Here is an 18,267-nt window from a genome sequence, read left to right on the forward strand (position 1 = left end):
TTCCTTATTATTTAAACCAAAACAGAGTTCCCTGGCGTAGAAAGAAACTTGATTGACGGGATTCCTGTCGTCTAAACGACGAAATGATTTAACCTTCACGCTCCTCCATCAGTGCAACGCCCTGCATACGCGTTATCATTGCATTTTAATAAAACCAACAAGACAAATTCACTTTTTTAAAAATCCACAGTTATGGAAAAATATATTAATAGAACACTTGACATCAATGAGAAATAAATTTTTAAAATAAACAAAGGGTAAATACTGTTACAATTTTCGTTGCTGTCATACCGGAAACGTTTAAAATGTGGGGGGACGAGTCTTGAACGGTAAAAGTTTGAAACAATTTTGCTTCATCACGTTTCCACTTTCCGGCAGCGCAAGCAAAATGGTATTTTAGGCAGGAAAAGGCCGTGCCAGAGGCGTTATAGACACATCAAGGACTTGCCAATGTCAAATTTGACTGACTTGATGTAAAATTGCGTTTAACGTCCGTTGTTGAATGTCTAATTTAGCAGGCGCCATTAAATCCCAATTCAAACAGTTGGCCACAGAGTTGTTGTTGGATTTTGGGTTCGGCAAACCGGCAGGAGGTCGGCCGAAAAATTCTGATCCAGCGCCAGACACATTTCCGGCATTGGTGTAACCGAGATATGTCGATCGGATGGGTCGTGGCGATTCTAAACGCTTTTCATTGGCCAAGAGTGGTGATTTATTTGAAATGGATTTCAATCTTTCAGGAAAATAGTAGAGGGCGTCACGGCTGCCAGTGTGAGTGGAAGAGTTCCAACGTGGACGGCCATCCAAAGAGTTGCGTTGAAAGAAATTCCTGTGCGCTGGTAAACTGGTCGACGTGTTATTGAACCTGATGGGCTGATACTCGTAAGAAATGTCAAAATAAGATTTTCGATTTGCTACGAAATTGATACCGACACACGTCCTTCCAAAAGCGATGGATCGATTTGACGACGACATCATTTCTCGGTTCCTGCTGTGATTTCTGTATCCATAATTGATGCCTGATTCAACAGACATCGAGTAACGGTTCACTTGCTTCATTTTCTCACTGGTATTTTGGTTGGTTCCTGGGTTTTGCTCACTAAAAAAAAAGTTTGATTTCAAATAGTTTTCGGCGATTTATAATTCACACATTGTTATGTCGGTTAATTCGGCTGGCAAAATGCCCAGCATGAAAGCCAATGGCAGGCACACAAGTTATTCGTCTAATACAATTATTGGAAAAAGCTAGGTAAATCTAAATATTAATCCGCCAATTTAAATGTACGAGAATGTCCAAACAGTTTTTCAAAAGACAAAGCAGATAATCGGACGAAAATGTGTTAAAGCTAAAGACAACTTTGGTCCAAGACGGTCCTAGACCTACTAAATATGAAATTATCGCGTCCAATCTCGATAAACTTGTAACCTTACAAGCCTTTTGCCAGATGAGTAACAGCTGAGCAACAGCTGAGCAACAGCTGATCAAGCGCATCTGTCACTTTGCCAACGCGTTTCTGTCGTCACTGAGTGTCACTGGGTGTCAGCCTATGGGCCTTTATTTTCATAATCTATTTCAGATTACAATAGCCATTTAAATGAAAATAAAAATAAGTAAAGAAGACATTTTTGTGGACGCCGAGAGCACTCGTTAACTAATTCCGCATTTGACTCGTTGGCAAAAAAAGGCCATTGGCCGATACAATATAGACAGATAACCCTAATACAGTAATACTTGATTGAGTGCGTTCAGATTAAAAAGTGCAAACACCAATCGCTAGTGGTTATGTTGTTTCAGATGAGCAGCAGCAATAAAGTAGAACGTCATAGTGGTAGCCACTGAGCGCAAATGCCATTGGAATTTGAACTCAATTTGAATAGAGGAAAACCTTACTTTTATTTGGCTCTAATTTAGTAATCTTCTTTTTTCTTTTTAAAGTTCTCCCAGATTCTCTAGACAAATGTAGGAGATCGCGCAACTGAGCATTCGCACGCGCTACATCGGCGCAACTAGCTGCCATTGGTCGCGAGCGACAATAGTACGGAGAAACGCAACGGTAGGTCTGGCACGCAAGGCAAGCAGACGATCTTTCGTGAAATCAAAACACTGCATGTGATTGTCTTTTACAAGTTTTTCATGGGGGCTAAAGGCCTACCCTGTGCCCAGCATCCGAAGACAAATCTGGCCACCAGATGTCCTCCTCGGAGCCCCATCAAACATAAAGTTTTTCATTCGTTTGGCAGATTAGTAAATTAGTTTCATCATGAATAATCAAACGGGAATTAATGTTTTGAGTGCTGCACTCTTCGACATTTCGCACAAGTATGTCACTCATCAAGATCCATCGGTGGCCATCGACGTCAAAGATCTCCACAAACTACTGATGAAAGGATGCTACAAGCTGGACACTAATTATGAATACATTATTCCTGAAAGTGGTAATGACATTGTGTGAACGTAAACATAGCTTAAATGAGTAAATAATTCTAAACCTATTGTATTTTTTTAAAGCTGTTTATAGAGGTATAGTAACACTACCTGGCACCATTATAATCTATGTGGAAATTTCACCCAAAAAAATCAAAGAATATCCTATCAACCAATCGGCAACCATCAAGGACTTGAAAGATATTATATGCAATGGAGAAGGCATCTCACCACGTCTACAAAGATTGTTGTTTGTCAACCAGGAATTGAAAGACAAGAAATCTTTGAAATATTACAACATCAAAGAACGCGATACTGTTCAACTTAAATTGAAAATAATCGACGGATTAAACTTACACAAGGAACTGTTTGACGAGCCATACCATTACGATTTCACCAACATTTCTGATGAGAGAAACCAATTCTACAGCAGAGGGAGAATGGAATACCTCCGTCCATGCGGATGGCAACGCTACGCTTTAAATGTCAAAGGCAAGTACCCGGACGATATTTGGCTAGAAGGGAAATATCGCCGGTCTGACAAAAACTCGTCGGCCGAAGGAGAATGGCCAGTGTCCTACCACGGAACATCTTACCACAACGGACTCTCAATCGCAGAAGAAGGATTTAGATTGAGTAGATGCACGCGTTTCAAATATGGCTATGGTATCTACACGACACCTGATATCAAAGTCGCATACCGATTTGCTGATATTATACAGATCGATGGGATAACCTATAGATTTGTCGTTCAAAGTCGTGTCAACCCCAAAAATGTGAAGATAGTCAGTAAAGCTGAAACTGGTGTGGGCGAGTATTGGATCTCATCCAATGAGGACGACGTTCGCCCTTATGGCTTTTGTATTCTAGAAATTTTTAGAAGAAACCTCAAATTATCTCTTCCCCCTGAAACTCCTCTCTCTGAAACTCCTCTTCCTGAAACATCCTTCTTCTTTTGGATGTTGTTATTTGCTGTAATAATGATATACTACTGCACATTGGAATGAAAAATTAAATAAAGGACCAAGATGAAATCAACAAAGATTTGTTTTTACAGCACGAGAGTATCTAATTTGGCGTTATGCACTACGGAATAAGACCGAATAATTAAATGTACGTTAAAAACTCGAAATCCAAAGTTGGGAGTATGAAACCAGGAAGCAAAATATTTTTTTTTTAAACAATACATGCTCAGATCATAGTTTGAAACCGTCTATACATTTAATACATTAATAGTAAAAGGGGGCTTCAAAATAGAAAAGGAATAATTAAGGGAAAATCATAACAGTCAAAATTTTAATGAGTAAAGAAAATATTATTACGTAGACACCAATATAAATGGGGGAATTAAAGAAAAAATTAAAAATGAGTCGGTAAGGTCAGTTAAAAATGATTCTTCATCTTTTCCTTCGTCGTTTTAAAGGATTGCATGCAAACTAAAATTTACGCCTAATTAGAATAATAAACTGGAAATGAAGGTATTTTTTAAAAAGGAAACTTAAATTGCTTGAAACGAAGACCTCATCCGCGGAAATCTGCGACAACAGTTTGTCCTATTCATGTGAAGTTTGCAATGTTTAGCCTGACCATGGCCTGACGTTTGTTCTAAGAATTGGCGCATTTGTCTGAGGTCGTCAGATTGACGTTGCAATGCGATTGTTTTTCTATATTTTTTTACCCAAGCAAAATTCACCATTAATTTCAAATCTGGCAACCGAAAGTGACAAATTTAAAAGCGTTGGCCATTTATTAATTGTCATCAACTGTTTGGTATTAAAAAATATTTACTGTTAAACTTTACATAAAAAATATACTGGTATGAAATTGATTAAACTTAAAAAATGCAATTAGCCTAGCATTCTTTAAGTGATTAATAACGCAGACAAGCTAAGAGTAAGAGTTAACTAAACCTAAAAGTGTTCACTTCAAATTTAATATCAATTTCATTGAAAGCTAATCAAAAGCGATACAGAAGCTACATCGTGTTATAAGAAACTCAAGAAGAATTATATTTTTTAACCTTCATTAAACAAAGTTTTCTTTACAAGAAATTCTTGATAAATAAAATCTATTTACATATTTTCTTTTTAAAACAGGAGAACATCAATCAACGGAGGAAGAAAATACTTTAAAATGGTGATTATAAATCTCGACAAAATTATCAAGAACAATTCATGGTTTGAAAGTCTAATCAAAGCAATCAACAAAGTGATCGATTTGGAAAAGGAAAATAATCCTACACGTGGAACAAAAAACTATTTGGCAGAACAAGTTTTTGAACTTGTGTTTTACATTGGAAAAAAAGGAATTGAATTCACGGAAGAAGAGCGTAAAGTTATTGGGCCTTTGATAAAAGAAATAATTCGGTTTCTTGGCATTTATATGTTGCGTATTGGGTGGATATTCGTTCCTGATTTCGATGGCTACAAATCTACAATCTACTTCAACGTTCAGGAATCCAATTCCTTCTGGATAATTTTAAAGAATTTCCCGTAACTAATGAAGAACTATTCGGGGATTCTCTAAAAGAACTGCAAGACTCTGAAAGATTGGAGATATTCGACGAGAAACTGACCTACTACAAGGACAATCAAGGATTCATGGATTTTGAATCTCTTCCTTTGCCACTGGGTGATCCAGTGAGGCCGGAAGCTGGTGGTCATAATCTCGAAAGACCCTATCATAATAACTTCACAAGATAAATGGCTGGAAATAGCGTAAACTACGAAGAAGAAAAGTCAACTACAAATTTTGCGAATACTTGAGTCATGTAAGCCAAAAATTCCCTTCCAGTTTTACCTAAGAAATAAACATCGATACATCAGTTACTTCACTATATTCTTGAATAATGAGAGTAGTGTTTTATGAAACGCACTAAGAATAAAAGATGCCGAGTCTACTGCTGATTGGCTGATTCTCCGAGCATTTTTTCGTCGTTACATGGGCTTTTAGACTAGACTAGACTTTTACAACTGGATGAGAAGCAAAACGAATGGGAAAGAAATGCTATCACCAGTACATCAATTTTAAAATTGCCTTTAGAAATTATGCATGAGTTCTCTAGTCTAGGAAACATAGCAGAAATGGATGCAAGAATAGCACAACGAAGGAAACGGCACACGCATACGAGTTCGAGTATATGTCCAAACGTTGTACGCGAACTATTCGTTATAGTTCTAAGGCTTGCTCGTTTTTGTGTAATCTTTTCAACGAAGCAATTTTACAGTAATTGGGTGTAACACCTAAATTCCTTAATGGACCTTACTAGTAATGTTTTAAAGGTACTAATAATAACTGAAAATGAATAATAATCTTACTTGGTTTTGTTTAAGTTCCAGATAAATTAGCTGGGCTTCCACAGTCCGGCTTCTTTAACTCCAATGAATTCTGAAGTTCAACAGCTTGTCTCTTTAGATCACTGTCAACAGTCATCTATTTTCAAATAGAATAATGAGAATTAAGATTTCTTTTCACCAGATATAATAATGAAGACTGTACCTCCAAAAGCCTGTCTGAAACAGTCTTGTTTTGTCTCGAATGGCTCTTCTGTGTGTGTCCCTCTAGGTATTTTTTTATAGAAATCCTTTCACAAAAGCAATAAAAGTTTTAATCAATAAGAATCTCACACGCATTTTATAACAAAATTACCATTTTTTGTAGTAAAAAACAACCATTAACAATTGTATTGTTATTATCAAACACGTGACTACTGAAAAGCCAGGTAAATTCGTCTGCAAACTGTCGGTTGCCAAATTTGAAATTTGAATACAAGTGGAACTGTGGAAGGCCTCAGACATACATAATACTCTTAAACAGAGACTGTACGCAGCCGTGTGTCTTCATGTGTCACAACTGGATAAAATAAAAAAATAAAAATAAAAATAAAAATAATAGAAATTTCCATATAAAAACATTACCACTAACCACTGTCAGTAGAGTCGATGACACAACATCGATCTAAATAATTCATAATCGTGTGTATCAGAATCGATAGCTAACTTTATTTAAGGTGTTTATGATAAGCATGAAAACAGTGAGCTCAAAGCTTTTTTTCTAACTACAAAACAGCTATGTAATGTAAGCTTTCTATTAGCAACGTAAAACCAATCAGAAAAATTTTGCATAATTCGAACTGGCTACTAGCTGAATATAAACGCCCCGTTTAGGTGAATTTTTCTAGGTTGAATATGGACAAAAGAACCTACCTTTCAGCCCAGTTATTTTTAGCTAGTAGGTCCAACTTAACTATCTAGCTTCTAGCTATTGACTACCCACCCTTTTCGTAAAAAACAAATTAAATATAGAACTGCATCGGTAGTACCCCAAGACACACAGTAACGATTCCACGTTCGTGAGACTCACTCCATATATAAACTTTCCTCTCTTCAACTCTTTTCTTGTCAAGTACGTTTTATTTCATCTCACTATTCCATCCGTACTTAATTACTATTCAAAATTGATCGTGTAATATATATTTATGTACAGCATAGTAAAACAATCTTGAAATGGATCTTAAATCTGGATTAGCCTTTTTAAATTGTGTGCTCAGCAAGAGCAGTTCGTTGGACAAACCATACCATTATAATTACACCGACATTTCTGATAACGGGATCAAGTTCTCTAGGGGAGGAAAGGAATACATCCGCCCGTGCGGATGGAATCGTTTTGCGTTGAAAGTCAAAGGCAAGTACCCGGACGATATTTGGCTAGAAGGGAAAACACCTCGGGCTGACCAATTCTCTTCCGCCGAAGGAGAATGGCCAGTGTCCTACTCCTACCATAAGGATCTACCCATTACAGAAGAAGGAAAGCGTTTCAACTATGGCAACGGAATTTACTCGACACCTGACATCGAAGTCGCATGCAAATATGCCGTGGCGATCCCGATGAACGGAAAAACATGCAAGGTCATCATGCAAAATCGTGTCAACCCTAAAAATGTGAAGATAATAAGCAAAGCTGAAACTGGTGTGGGCGAGTATTGGATCTCACCCAGTGACGACGATGTTCGCGCTTATGGCATCTGCATTAAAGAATGTTGATTTTACTATATGCACATCTAAAAATACTGAAAGCCAATAATTTAAATATGAGGCGTTCACTGAGTGCCTAAATATTGTGATCCAACAGAAAATAAAATAGTAGCGAGGGAAGGCGGTGTTTATTATTTTAGTATTGCTTCTTCGTGCTTCTTAAACTCTCTGAACGTCTTTGAACTATAACTACCAAATTTAGGCTACTTCATTTGAATGAGTGACGTTGTCGTGCCACCCAAATCGTAATTTGCATTAACGTCTCATCATTCAAAACGGGAGCGAACCCAAACAATTGAAGATATAGAAAACTGGAACTATAGTGGGTGCCATTATTGGACCTCGTCCAGTGAAAAATGTTTTGGCGCCTATATGACATCGGCATTAAAGGATGTTTGCATGTTCAAATATCGAAGCCAATAATAAATAATAATGGAAGGTGTTGGGGGCCTGAGAGTTGCAGCTCCGACACAACAATCAAAACGAGTAGACGTGTCTGGTAAGGAGCGTCGTCCAGACGGGATTAATTTAGACCAAGCTTCAAGTCTGCGTTCCATCGGGTCCTGAGTATAAGGAGACGTCACCCCTTAATACCAGCATAGCGCAGACAACAACCGTGCGATCTGACTCTGAACAAGTTTTGATTTAGTTTTAATTTCCTATCCTTATAGACTTACGTTGTTACGAATTTAACATACAAAATTCATCTTTTTTAAGGGCACTGCAAATAGTTCCAGAATGGATAATCAAACCGGATTGACAATTTTGAGTTCGGTACTCGACAAAATGTCGTACCCGAACCAAATATTGTCACCTGGTCAAGACGATTCGAAAGGCATAGACGTCGGAGTTCTACACAGATTGCTGATGAAAGGATGCTACATAAAAGGCCGGGATAATACAAAAGATGGTAAGCTTAGCCAGTACAAACAACGTGAAATTAATTACAGTCCATAAATTTCTTATTGGAACCTTCGATCTAGAAGATGGAGGGACATCGCAAACGATACATGTCTTTATCAAAAACTTGACAGGGAAAACTATTCAGTTCTCCATTAGTCCCTTAGCCAAAGTTGAGGATTTAAAGGACATGATCCGTTCAAAGGAAGGCATTCCAATAGATCAGCAACGCTTGATTTTTGATGGTAATCAGCTGGAAGATGGAAAAACTTTGGAACATCACAACATTAAACATGAAAGCACGCTACACCTTGTACTGAGATTGAGGGGAGGAGGAGAACTTATTGTTTTACGACCTTCATTGTTGGACACACCGTACCATTACGATTTCACCAACATTTCTGATAACGGAGTCAAGTTCTGTAGAGGAGGATCGATCTACATCCGCCCGTGCGGATGGCAACGATACGCATTAAAAGTCAAAGGCAAGTTCCCGGACGATATTTGGCTGCAAGGTAAAACATCTCGGGCTGACCAATACTCTTCCGCTGAAGACGAATGGCCAGTGTCCTACCACGGAACTTCTTACCACAACGGTCTCTCAATCGCAGAGGAAGGATATAAATTGAGTAAAGGAGAGCGTTTCTTGTACGGCAAAGGTATTTACTCGACCCCCGATATCGGGGTGGCATCCCTATATGCTGTTGAAGCCAACGTAGACGGAAAAATTTATAAATTCGTCGTGCAAAATCGTGTCAACCCTCGAAATTTAAAAAAAGTTGGTAAAGATGTAACGAAAATAGGCGAATATTGGATCTCGCCTAATGACGAAGATATTCGCCAATATGGCTTCTGCATCAAAGAATGTTGACATTTTTTGTTTCTTTGTTTGCATTTTAAAAAATTGCAGCCAATAAAAGTACTTTTGTCAATAATCACGATAAAATGAAATTTTTTCGTGCATAGTTAACAGAACATTTTTAACCCCGTTTCAAAAAACAAATAAATTTTGAAGTTGCCATGTAAGTTCTCATGAACTCTATGAAAGACAGTAGACGACATGTGCCAAACGGAAATGCAATCATCGTTCTACTGACAAGAAAACCAAAGCTGTACTCGGACTACGCGTTAATTTACAAGCGAGCTTGTATGTTTAGATCACCTTTTCAACCAAAAAATATTTGCAACAATTGTGTATAGCGCCTAAATTCCCTAAAAGATCTTACTAGTACTGCAGTGTTTAAAAGACTAAATAAAATACTGAAAACCTAAAACGAAATTATTCTTTTCACCAGCATAGATACAGTATGATTATAAAAACTGTACCTTCAAGGGATTTGCTTCTTACGAGATTGTCGACAATACTATTCACAAAAGCAATGAAAGTAATTAGAAAATTGCAATTTTCACATACATTTTTTTCAATAGAACTACTCATTCCCAAAGTTAAAAAAAAAATTACACAAAAGAAACTATTTGGTTTGATCACGAGTCTGGACAGCTCAAGACGGTGATTGTGCGTCGCAACGTTTTTCCTATACATGCCTATATTTGAAATTTTGGACACTCAATTTAATAATTCCCAACTGAGCCGAAGTGAGCCTAAGTAACCAATAAGCTTTAGTTAGCAAACCCTGGATAAAATAAAGAAATTGAAAAAAAAAAATCATTACAATTACCGAGACCATAGTGCTGAGACCTACTAATTGGAAAGAAAATGTAAAAATTTGCTTGAATAATTTTGATTTCTAATTGATTTTATATGGTTTGCTTATGCCTCTCCCATGTGAACCTCGCAACTCAAGGGAATGACGGATGCCAGCATGTATTATTTTTGGAGGGCACTGTGTATTATGACCGAATGACTTAGCCTGAAGTTATTTTATTATTACTTATATAAATAGGGTAGTGAATCGCGCTACGCAAAGCTAGCTCCAGAGATGGCGTTGTGGAATTATTAGAAGGGACGGACCCGGACAAATCACGATCCTTGAATCTAGAGTATTCTTTGAGGCGTTGAGCGAGTCAGGTTCTCTTGGCGTGACTTCTCCTGGTGTAACTTCACGCTCTAACACCCATTTCTGTTTGTTTTTTTCTCTGTGATTTCGGTGCAGTCACCAGTTTCGTTTGCAGACAGTTAGTCTCTAGCGCGGATTTTATTTGCCAAACTTAAAGGATAAGGTTGCTGTCAATTTAGTTGTGAGGTCTAGTCTAATAATCCAATTGGAATTCAGGGTCCTCACTTCTACTTATTTAAGTAATGCTTATAATTACACAATCTGATTGCTACGTATACGCGCAAGTATTTTTAAATAAATACTTTCATTTAAATATTTCAGGTACACAAATGGATAGTGAAACAGGACTGGCCATTTTAAGTGCCGTATTAAAAGGCATGTCGTGCCCAAACCGAATACTCACAAGTGAAGAGGATAAATCGACTGGAATTGACGTCAAGGATCTGCACAAGATTTTGTTGAAAGGATGCTATTACCATCTGGAACGGGAAAACAAACCGGACACTCCTAGTGCAGGTAACAGAAATAATTTAGTATCCTGTAAAAAGTGAAATAATAAATGAATGAATGAATTAATTATTAGCTACTGACAATCGAAATGAACTCGGCAAGGAAAACTCCAACGTTGATGATACGAAAAAGTCTGTATAAACATTAACGTTTTCGTAGAAACTAAAGACGGGAAATCATTTCCCTCAACTATTAAATCCACAACGGCGATTGCTGAATTAAAAGACATCATATTATCAATAGAAGATATTCCACCAGCAGACACTCGACGCTTGATTTTGGCTATCCATTTAGGCGATGATAAAAATTTAGAAAACCAAAGCGCTTGAATATTCTACAATAATGTAAAAAAAGCGCAGTACATTAAAAGTTAATTAACCTTTTCCTCGCCCAGCAGGAAAAATAATGAACGTTTACGGGAAATTTTCATTTTTCTAGTATCTTGTATCTTTTCAACTAAGCAATTTTGCGGTAATTGGGTGTAATACCTACGTAAATTCCTTAATGGACCTCACTAATAATGTTTTAAAGATACTAAATAAATAACTGAAAATGAAATCTTACTTGGTGTTATTAGAGTTCCAGATAAATTCGCTGGGCTTCCAGTCCAGCATCCTCCAACTCCAAAGACTTCTGAAGTTCAACGGCCTGTCTCTTTAGATCACTGTCACCTACCTTCAAATAGAATAATGAGAATTAAGATTTCTTTTCACCAGATATGATAATGAAGACTGTACCTCCAAAAGCCTTAAACAGTCTTTTGTTTTGTCTCAAATGGCTTTTCTGTGGTCTCTTTAAGGATTTTTTTTATAGAAATCCTTTCACAAAAGCAATAAAAGTATTAATCAATTGGAATCTCACACAAATTTTATAACAACTCAATTACCATTTTTTGAAGTAAAAAACATAACCATTTTCAATTGTGCTGTTAGTATCAAACACGTGACTACTAATAAAAAGCCAGGTAAATTCGTCTGCAACTATCGGTTGCCAAATTTGAATTTGATTACAGGTGGAAGGCCTCAGACATAGCACCATGGCTCTGATGGCACATAGATATATAATACTCTTAAACAGAGACTGTACGCAATGAGTGTCTTCATGTGTCCCAACTGGATAAAATTTAAAAAATAAATAAATAAATAAATTATAGAAATTTCCTTAAAAACATTACCACTGTCAGTATGAGTCGATGACACAACAACATCGATCTAATAAATAATTCATAATCGTGTGTAGTATCAGATTCGATAACTAAAACAAATTTAATATAGAACTGGATCTGAATTGGTCCCCAATTGACACATTGTCGAAATTGATCTAATCTGCCAGCTTGTTTTATTTTATTTGTTTGGTGTGTCGTGTTAAAAAAAAAATCTAAAACTTGTTTTACACGGAGGATGTTCTGTTTATAAAAACTTGGCGGGAATATCAAATGACCTTTTTGTTTGATCTCCAACTTTCGAGGCTGGACTTTATTCGGGCAAACTGAAATACCCTTGGAAAAACCCAATTCGTATATTCTCATACAATCGCTATTCAGTTTTAAACTTATACGTCACCAGTCGTGTCAAATAACTCTAGCAAATATATCGTCACAATCTGCTTCTGTGTCTACACAAGTTTTTATCATCTACAGACAAGGTATCTAGTTATTTCATTTAATTTTATGTGAAACTGATTTCCAAAATTCTGAAGAAAAGAGAAAAATTGGAGAAAAGAATTTCCCAAAGTGTCAAAACTCCCAAATGTTTTTTTTTTACTGAAATGGCCAAGACCCAATAAAAGGCTTCCTCACCATTCTTTTGGTTGTTTGCTGTCAGTGCCGAATTTCAGAAAACCCCGCTGATTCTTCTTCTTGGGCGAAACTAAAAATATCACCGGGCGCGTTCAGTTCAAGGACTCCTTGAACCGAACCCGGTGACTTACTCCTTGACAAGGAGTAAGGTTAGAGTTAGGTTAGAGGAGTATTCTAGGAGTATGAAACTTTCTCATTGAAATTTTTGAACACGCCAATAATCATAAATTATCTGACAGCCAAAAAAAAAATATTTCTACGCTCCTAAATTGTGCTACCGGATCCCACAAGTGCCGTTGTTACTTACAACAGATTTACAAACCAGCCAGAGATGAGATATGGCATTGAAATATGGAAAGACAAAGTCCAAAAAGAAGTTGCGAAATATTTAAACAAAATAGTCGGTCAAGAAACACAACCCGATAATATAAGAGTCCTCCCCTTCGATAAGGTCATTCTCACGAACGCCATACCCATGGAGAATTATTTTCTATTTCGGTATTTCCCGTGTGGATATAATTTATGACTGTAAGAGAAAAATCCTTTGGTTTTCCCTGTCGTGTTATGACCAAAAAATCTGCGACTATTCATCATTAGATAACCACAGTACTAACAGTAAAAAGATAAATAATGTACCATCTTCAATAACGCTTTAACGTCCTTAGATAAAACTGACGCAGAGCAAAATGAATGGCATTCGAGATTTTTAATAAGATCTTTTAGTTTTATTTCATTTGCCCGGGATTTGGTTGAACTGACTGAGGATTCTTTGTGCACCCGAAATTTTACTCACGTATATTATACTCGTATTCGCCAGGAATATTGAATTACATTTCTGTTTAGTCTTCCACTCGATCCTGGACTTTAACCGCGCACACGAATAATAAATAAATAAGTTTTTATCGAAAACCCAACGCAGTCTGTTTTATTCTGTGTGAATACGCAGTATAATTCGTGAGTTCCTATTCAGTTTGAAACATAAGTTAATACTGGTTCCCGGCATCACCTAAAAATTAATCCTTTATCACAAGTTTTGAACGGAAATGGCTACATCAACATCGATAAGGTGCATCCTTGTCCTATTTTTGACTACCGTTTGCTGTCAGCGTCAATCAGACAACCCCGGCGGTTCCGGCGCTTCTTCTTCTTGGGCCAAGCTGCAAATCTCACCCGACACGTTAAGTTCCATGGAGTGCGGCAACTTTCTCGTTGAAATTTACGAACACGCCAACAATCACAAGCTAACCACAACAGCCGGCGAGAAAAAGTATTTCTATTCACCCATTGGGATGTTGGACCACAAAAGTGCCGTGAGTAGATTGAACCGAGTGACGAAACAATCAGAGATGAGATTCCGCATTGAAATGTGGAACGACAAAGTCCAGAATGAAGTGGTCAAACATTTGAATGAAATCGTCGGCCACGAAATCAAATCCAATAAAGTGAGAGTCATTCCCTTGGAGAAGGTCCTTCTGGCCAGCGAAATACCCACGGACACTTATTCGCTATCTCCAGTGTGGAAGAATTACGACAAGGGCAAAACAATTTGGTTTTCTCTTTCGTGTGACGAGCAGAAAGTCTGCGACGAACTGGCCAATGAAATGCGATCGGATCCCACTCAATTCGAGCATTTCAAACTCCTCTACAGTTTGTCATCGCAGACGTCGCAAACCAAACAGGCGGCCATCAATATCGACAGTGTCACTTCCGGTCGAATGGTCTCGACTCTTTTACAGAAATTTGGAGACAAAAAAGAAATTTTTCTGACGGCCAACGACGAGAAGAAAATGTTGGCGGAAACGGCCACCAACATCCGAATGGACACATTTGACGACTCCGAGGTTGAGTCTCCCGAAACGGAACCGCAAATTGTAACTATTTTAAAGGATTTGCTCGTCAGCACATCCAGCATGACTATCAAAGGGCAAAGTGACAAAATGTGGGACTCTGTTTTTTGGAATGAAGACCATTACCGGCCGGACATGACGACGAAAACTTTAAATGAAATCCTCAACCAACTGGACACGGAAACTCAAAAGAAATTGGCGGGAATGTTTCAAAAAGCCGAGATGAGGCAATCAGAAACCACAGAAAAATTAATTTCGAGTAATCAAGACGCGCAGAAAAGACGAGAGGAACAAACTCGTCGCGAAAATCAATCGAAAGATGCGAATGGAAATGAAATGAAAAGATCGCAAGCAACTGATCAAGAACAATCAATAAGTCGCAATCAAACTCGCGATGGCAAATCGACCACCAGCAGAGATGACATCACCGTAGATGATGACGTTCAAATTGCGACCCAAAATAGTCACACGCATAAGATGGACAAAGAAAACGTGAAGTGGGAAATCGCCAAGAAGAGTTCGAATGAACTGAATAGAAATTTAGAGAATAAAGAAAAAATCCAACACAATTACGACTCAAACAGTTGGGCTGACGTGGACAGAATCAGTTCAACAATTTCAGGGAAAATGGCAAACGATTTCGATAGCTCCCGGAGAGTCGAAATTGTAAAGGAAGACGTTGGAAAATTATTACAAGAAAGTAGAAATCACGTTCAATGGGACGGAGAGAAATTCGTGCCCAAACCCATGCAACTGAGCAGAATCAATTTGGGTAAATTTCGTGACTCTCGGTCGTTTCAGGATCGCCACGTCCGTGTCCGTTACACGACCGCTGAACTGTCGGCGCCGATAAAAATTGCGGAACACGCAGAATTGACCGTCACCGACGAATGGAACAATTTAAAGGAGGAACTCAAAGGTTTTTAAAATTCATTTTTAAAATTTATAAAATTTAAATTGAATTATTGCAATTAAATTTCAGCCACTACTGGCCTCTTCAGCACAACTGAGAACAACTTGGTGAAAACGAATGCAGAAATGAGAAATCTGAAGAGCGACTTAACCAACACGCGAATTGATTTAACTAATGAATTAAAAGGTTTTTAAAATTATTGAATGAATTAACGAAAACTGATTTTTTAAAAATGTGATTGCACAGGGACAAAAGAGGAGTTGGAGAAAACGAAAATCAACTTGGAGGAAACCAAGGCCAATGTCCATAATCTATCTATAAAGTTAAATGGTATTTAATTAAATTTAATGGAAATTAAATTTAAATAATAAAAAAAAAATCTTACAAAATTGTGCATGCTTTTTATTAGGCCTACACATAGAGGCCAAGTAGGAGTTGGTGAAAATAAGAACAGATTTCATCAAAACCGTCGATGATTTATCTACCAAATTAAATGGTATTAAGCCTACAAATCTACTATAATAAAAATAAAATACTAGATAAAATCCGAATGCAAAAACCTTTTCAATAAATTTAGCGACTAGTAAAGAATCGGCAGAAACGAAAATCACGACCGAAAATTTGTCAGCTGAACTCAAAAGTAAACCTCACGTCGAATCAAATTTTTTAGAAAATAATTTGTTTTAACTTAATTCTATTTTCTTAAGATTGTGTAGCGAATTCAGATCGATTAGGTCGAGAATTAAAATTTGCTCAAGAAAATTTGAAAAAAGATTTAAAAGGTAAAAATAATTTTGATTTATTATTTGAAATAGATTTGATTTTAATTGAATGGAGGTTGTTGTTTGTTGTTCAGCAACTTCAACTGACTTGGAAACCACGAAAACAAATTTGGTCTCAGCAAGAACAGAATTGAACAGGACAAAGTCCGCCGTTGCGGATTTGGCAATCAAATTAAATGGTAAAATAAATAAAAATACCTTCTCAATTCTCTTAATAACTGAAAAACAAACGAAATAAGATTAATTTGATTTTCTGATTATTGTGCAGTATATTTGCAACGATTCGGTTACGAACTAAAAACTGCCGAAGACAATCTGAGAAAAGAATTTGGAGGTATACAATTAATTTTCTTTTAATTTACTAACTTATTTTTAATACGATCACACGAATTGATTCAGCAACCTCAAACGATTTGGAAACTGCGACAACAAATTTGGCCTCAACGAGAACGGAATTGAGCAACATCGTTGCGGATTTGACGACCAAATTAAATGGTAAAATTACGAATGAATAATGTGGCACGATTAAAAGAATCTAAATTTCTTTTTTTTGAAAGCCCGAACCAGTGAAATAGTTGACATTGGTAAAATGCCAACCTCTTGTTGGGATCTGCAGCAAATGGGACATAAGCTGAGCGGATTCTTTTTGGTCAAAGGATCAAAAAAGATGGAAACGCTTTACTGTGACTTTTATCCTAATCAAAATGGTACGACATGTTTCTCTTTGATTTGTTAGTGATTAGTGACTGTCAAATTCTTTTTTCTTTTTACAGACAAACAGAAATGGATCGGATACGCCGACGTCAAATCAGCCTCCGTCCATTTCTACGTCCAGCGAAATTCTGAATTAAAAACAAATTCTGAATTAAAAACAATTCCGATTCCGTTCGAGTTGGTGCGGGTAAACGAGGGAAATGCCATGAATTTGGCATCGGGGAAATTCACGGCACCGCGACCGGGAATTTATTTCTTCTCATTCACGGGACTGGCGCGTCTCGAATCTTCCCAATTACCTGTTGGGTTTGCTTCTTATCTCTATTTGAACGGGAGTCTAATCGGGTCGAGTTACGTTCGCGAGGCGAGGAGCCCCGTTGATCAATTTAGTCCGTTGACCGTCCAGTCGACGGTGACTTTGAAACAAGGCGATCAAGTCTGGGTGGGGATTGGTTTTAGCAGTAGTTCATCCTCGTATTTGTACGACAACAGTGATTACCACAACACCCATTTCACGGGTTTCATGTTGGAGGAGGAAATTGTGGCGTCCCTTTGAGGTTTTGGGTCCAAAATGAACGTCGACACAAACATTTGGGGAAGGGAAGATAATTTCATTCTTATTCATTAAGCGATGGGTATTTCTTTCCGAAAATTGAACTGAGGATGAAAATAGACCCATTGAATATACTAACCAATTTTCAAGTTTCTAACTGTAAAAATAAAGACGCGGCCAGTAAAAAATCGATTTCGATTACCAGCAAATTTACAAAATGCAGGGTGGACTAGAAACGAGAGAAAATTCATTCGCTTCTAATTCGTTAACGGATTGGAATTTCTCAAAAATCTTTTCACAGGTAATATGTCCATTATGTTGCGCTGCACACAAATTCACGCGTCTATCTGCAAAATTAAGGATAGGAGACTGAAAATCCGGTTTAATTTACCCCCACCCCCCTCTAAAATAAAATTCAAATTTGTTTGTCTTTTTTTAAATTACATAAAATCAAAACTGAGACCCCTCACATCTGATTTATTTTTAGTAAATGTCATTTCGGTTTTTATTCGCAGAAAATGGACAGTTTCGCCATCTTTTCGTTCGGTGTAAAAATGATGACAAAGAATAGCAACTGTTTAACCATGTCGTTTTGGTTAGTTAAAAGATCATTTTTAAAAACCTTAAACTTAATCATTTTGTTGTTTTTTTTTGTAAATTTAACTATTAAACGATTGCTAATGCATTCACGACACGGGCAAGTGCACACGTCGATCGACAATTCGCGACAGATGATACAGAAAAGTTCTTACCTGTTGTCAACGCTGTCTCCAC

The 18,267-nt window shown here is 37.2% G+C and overlaps 5 protein-coding genes and 1 long non-coding RNA gene across 11 annotated transcripts; 4 read left to right on the plus strand and 2 right to left on the minus strand.

Moving 5' to 3' along the window:
• Positions 1-161: 161 nt before the first annotated feature.
• Positions 162-11,954, minus strand: LOC124190848. Of its 4 annotated transcripts, XM_046583719.1 has the most exons (4): positions 11,773-11,954; positions 11,624-11,704; positions 11,451-11,561; positions 162-1,099 (listed from the first exon to the last, which is right to left on the minus strand). In XM_046583719.1, the coding sequence occupies exons 3-4, from the start codon at positions 11,498-11,500 to the stop codon at positions 454-456; spliced, it is 696 nt and encodes a 231-aa protein (XP_046439675.1). In that variant the 5' UTR covers positions 11,501-11,561; positions 11,624-11,704; positions 11,773-11,954; the 3' UTR covers positions 162-453. The 4 variants fall into 4 exon arrangements, 3 of the variants coding, with proteins under 3 accessions (XP_046439675.1, XP_046439676.1, XP_046439677.1); XM_046583720.1 differs by lacking the exons at positions 11,451-11,561; positions 11,624-11,704; positions 11,773-11,954 and adding an exon at positions 1,151-1,814; XM_046583721.1 differs by lacking the exons at positions 11,451-11,561; positions 11,624-11,704; positions 11,773-11,954 and adding an exon at positions 5,743-5,849 and having other exon boundaries at positions 164-1,099.
• Positions 2,032-3,467, plus strand: LOC124190839. The gene is made up of 3 exons (XM_046583706.1): positions 2,032-2,128; positions 2,223-2,436; positions 2,510-3,467. The coding sequence occupies exons 2-3, from the start codon at positions 2,262-2,264 to the stop codon at positions 3,430-3,432; spliced, it is 1,098 nt and encodes a 365-aa protein (XP_046439662.1). The 5' UTR covers positions 2,032-2,128; positions 2,223-2,261; the 3' UTR covers positions 3,433-3,467.
• Positions 5,921-10,939, minus strand: LOC124190854. The gene is made up of 3 exons (XR_006873124.1): positions 10,780-10,939; positions 6,074-6,277; positions 5,921-6,008 (listed from the first exon to the last, which is right to left on the minus strand). It is a non-coding gene; the product is annotated as an uncharacterized LOC124190854 (long non-coding RNA).
• LOC124190843 lies at positions 6,455-9,632 on the plus strand. 2 transcript variants are annotated; one of them, XM_046583711.1, is made up of 3 exons: positions 6,530-6,829; positions 8,176-8,368; positions 8,442-9,632. In XM_046583711.1, the coding sequence occupies exons 2-3, from the start codon at positions 8,197-8,199 to the stop codon at positions 9,227-9,229; spliced, it is 960 nt and encodes a 319-aa protein (XP_046439667.1). In that variant the 5' UTR covers positions 6,530-6,829; positions 8,176-8,196; the 3' UTR covers positions 9,230-9,632. The 2 variants fall into 2 exon arrangements, 1 of the variants encoding a protein (XP_046439667.1); XR_006873115.1 differs by lacking the exons at positions 8,176-8,368; positions 8,442-9,632 and adding an exon at positions 6,911-7,578 and having other exon boundaries at positions 6,455-6,829.
• A 115-nt stretch (positions 11,955-12,069) lies between the features above and the next one.
• LOC124190838 lies at positions 12,070-16,424 on the plus strand. Of its 2 annotated transcripts, XM_046583704.1 has the most exons (8): positions 12,070-12,530; positions 13,716-15,450; positions 15,514-15,630; positions 15,691-15,774; positions 15,854-15,940; positions 16,022-16,084; positions 16,152-16,226; positions 16,301-16,424. In XM_046583704.1, the coding sequence occupies exons 2-5, from the start codon at positions 13,728-13,730 to the stop codon at positions 15,874-15,876; spliced, it is 1,947 nt and encodes a 648-aa protein (XP_046439660.1). In that variant the 5' UTR covers positions 12,070-12,530; positions 13,716-13,727; the 3' UTR covers positions 15,877-15,940; positions 16,022-16,084; positions 16,152-16,226; positions 16,301-16,424. The 2 variants fall into 2 exon arrangements, with proteins under 2 accessions (XP_046439660.1, XP_046439661.1); XM_046583705.1 differs by lacking the exon at positions 12,070-12,530 and having other exon boundaries at positions 12,829-15,450.
• On the plus strand, positions 16,276-17,645 carry LOC124189814. The gene is made up of 5 exons (XM_046582287.1): positions 16,276-16,405; positions 16,495-16,560; positions 16,626-16,721; positions 16,784-16,933; positions 17,000-17,645. The coding sequence occupies exons 1-5, from the start codon at positions 16,276-16,278 to the stop codon at positions 17,494-17,496; spliced, it is 939 nt and encodes a 312-aa protein (XP_046438243.1). The 3' UTR covers positions 17,497-17,645.
• Positions 17,646-18,267: the final 622 nt, after the last annotated feature.

The sequence above is a fragment of the Daphnia pulex genome, chromosome 3, assembly GCF_021134715.1.
Source record: "Daphnia pulex isolate KAP4 chromosome 3, ASM2113471v1".
Lineage (NCBI taxonomy): Eukaryota > Metazoa > Arthropoda > Branchiopoda > Diplostraca > Daphniidae > Daphnia > Daphnia pulex.

What these genes read in the sequence shown, in the direction of transcription:
- LOC124189814 (XM_046582287.1), top strand. Translation starts at nt 16,276, where the DNA reads ATGGAGGTTGTTGTTTGTTGTTCAGCAACTTCAACTGACTTGGAAACC. An exon ending in TTTGGCAATCAAATTAAATG is followed by an intron (nt 16,406 to 16,494) that starts GTAAAATAAATA and finishes ATTATTGTGCAG; the next exon opens with TATATTTGCAACGATTCGGT. An exon ending in TTTGACGACCAAATTAAATG is followed by an intron (nt 16,722 to 16,783) that starts GTAAAATTACGA and finishes TTTTTTTGAAAG; the next exon opens with CCCGAACCAGTGAAATAGTT.
- LOC124190843 (XM_046583711.1), top strand. Translation starts at nt 8,197, where the DNA reads ATGGATAATCAAACCGGATTGACAATTTTGAGTTCGGTACTCGACAAA. An exon ending in CCGGGATAATACAAAAGATG is followed by an intron (nt 8,369 to 8,441) that starts GTAAGCTTAGCC and finishes CCTTCGATCTAG; the next exon opens with AAGATGGAGGGACATCGCAA.
- LOC124190839 (XM_046583706.1), top strand. Translation starts at nt 2,262, where the DNA reads ATGAATAATCAAACGGGAATTAATGTTTTGAGTGCTGCACTCTTCGAC. An exon ending in ATACATTATTCCTGAAAGTG is followed by an intron (nt 2,437 to 2,509) that starts GTAATGACATTG and finishes ATTTTTTTAAAG; the next exon opens with CTGTTTATAGAGGTATAGTA.
- LOC124190838 (XM_046583704.1), top strand. Translation starts at nt 13,728, where the DNA reads ATGGCTACATCAACATCGATAAGGTGCATCCTTGTCCTATTTTTGACT. An exon ending in TTTAACTAATGAATTAAAAG is followed by an intron (nt 15,631 to 15,690) that starts GTTTTTAAAATT and finishes GTGATTGCACAG; the next exon opens with GGACAAAAGAGGAGTTGGAG. An exon ending in TCTATCTATAAAGTTAAATG is followed by an intron (nt 15,775 to 15,853) that starts GTATTTAATTAA and finishes GCTTTTTATTAG; the next exon opens with GCCTACACATAGAGGCCAAG.
- LOC124190848 (XM_046583719.1), bottom strand. Translation starts at nt 11,500, where the DNA reads ATGCTGGACTGGAAGCCCAGCGAATTTATCTGGAACTCTAATAACACC. An exon ending in TGGAACTCTAATAACACCAA is followed by an intron (nt 1,100 to 11,450) that starts GTAAGATTTCAT and finishes CTTTTTTTTTAG; the next exon opens with TGAGCAAAACCCAGGAACCA.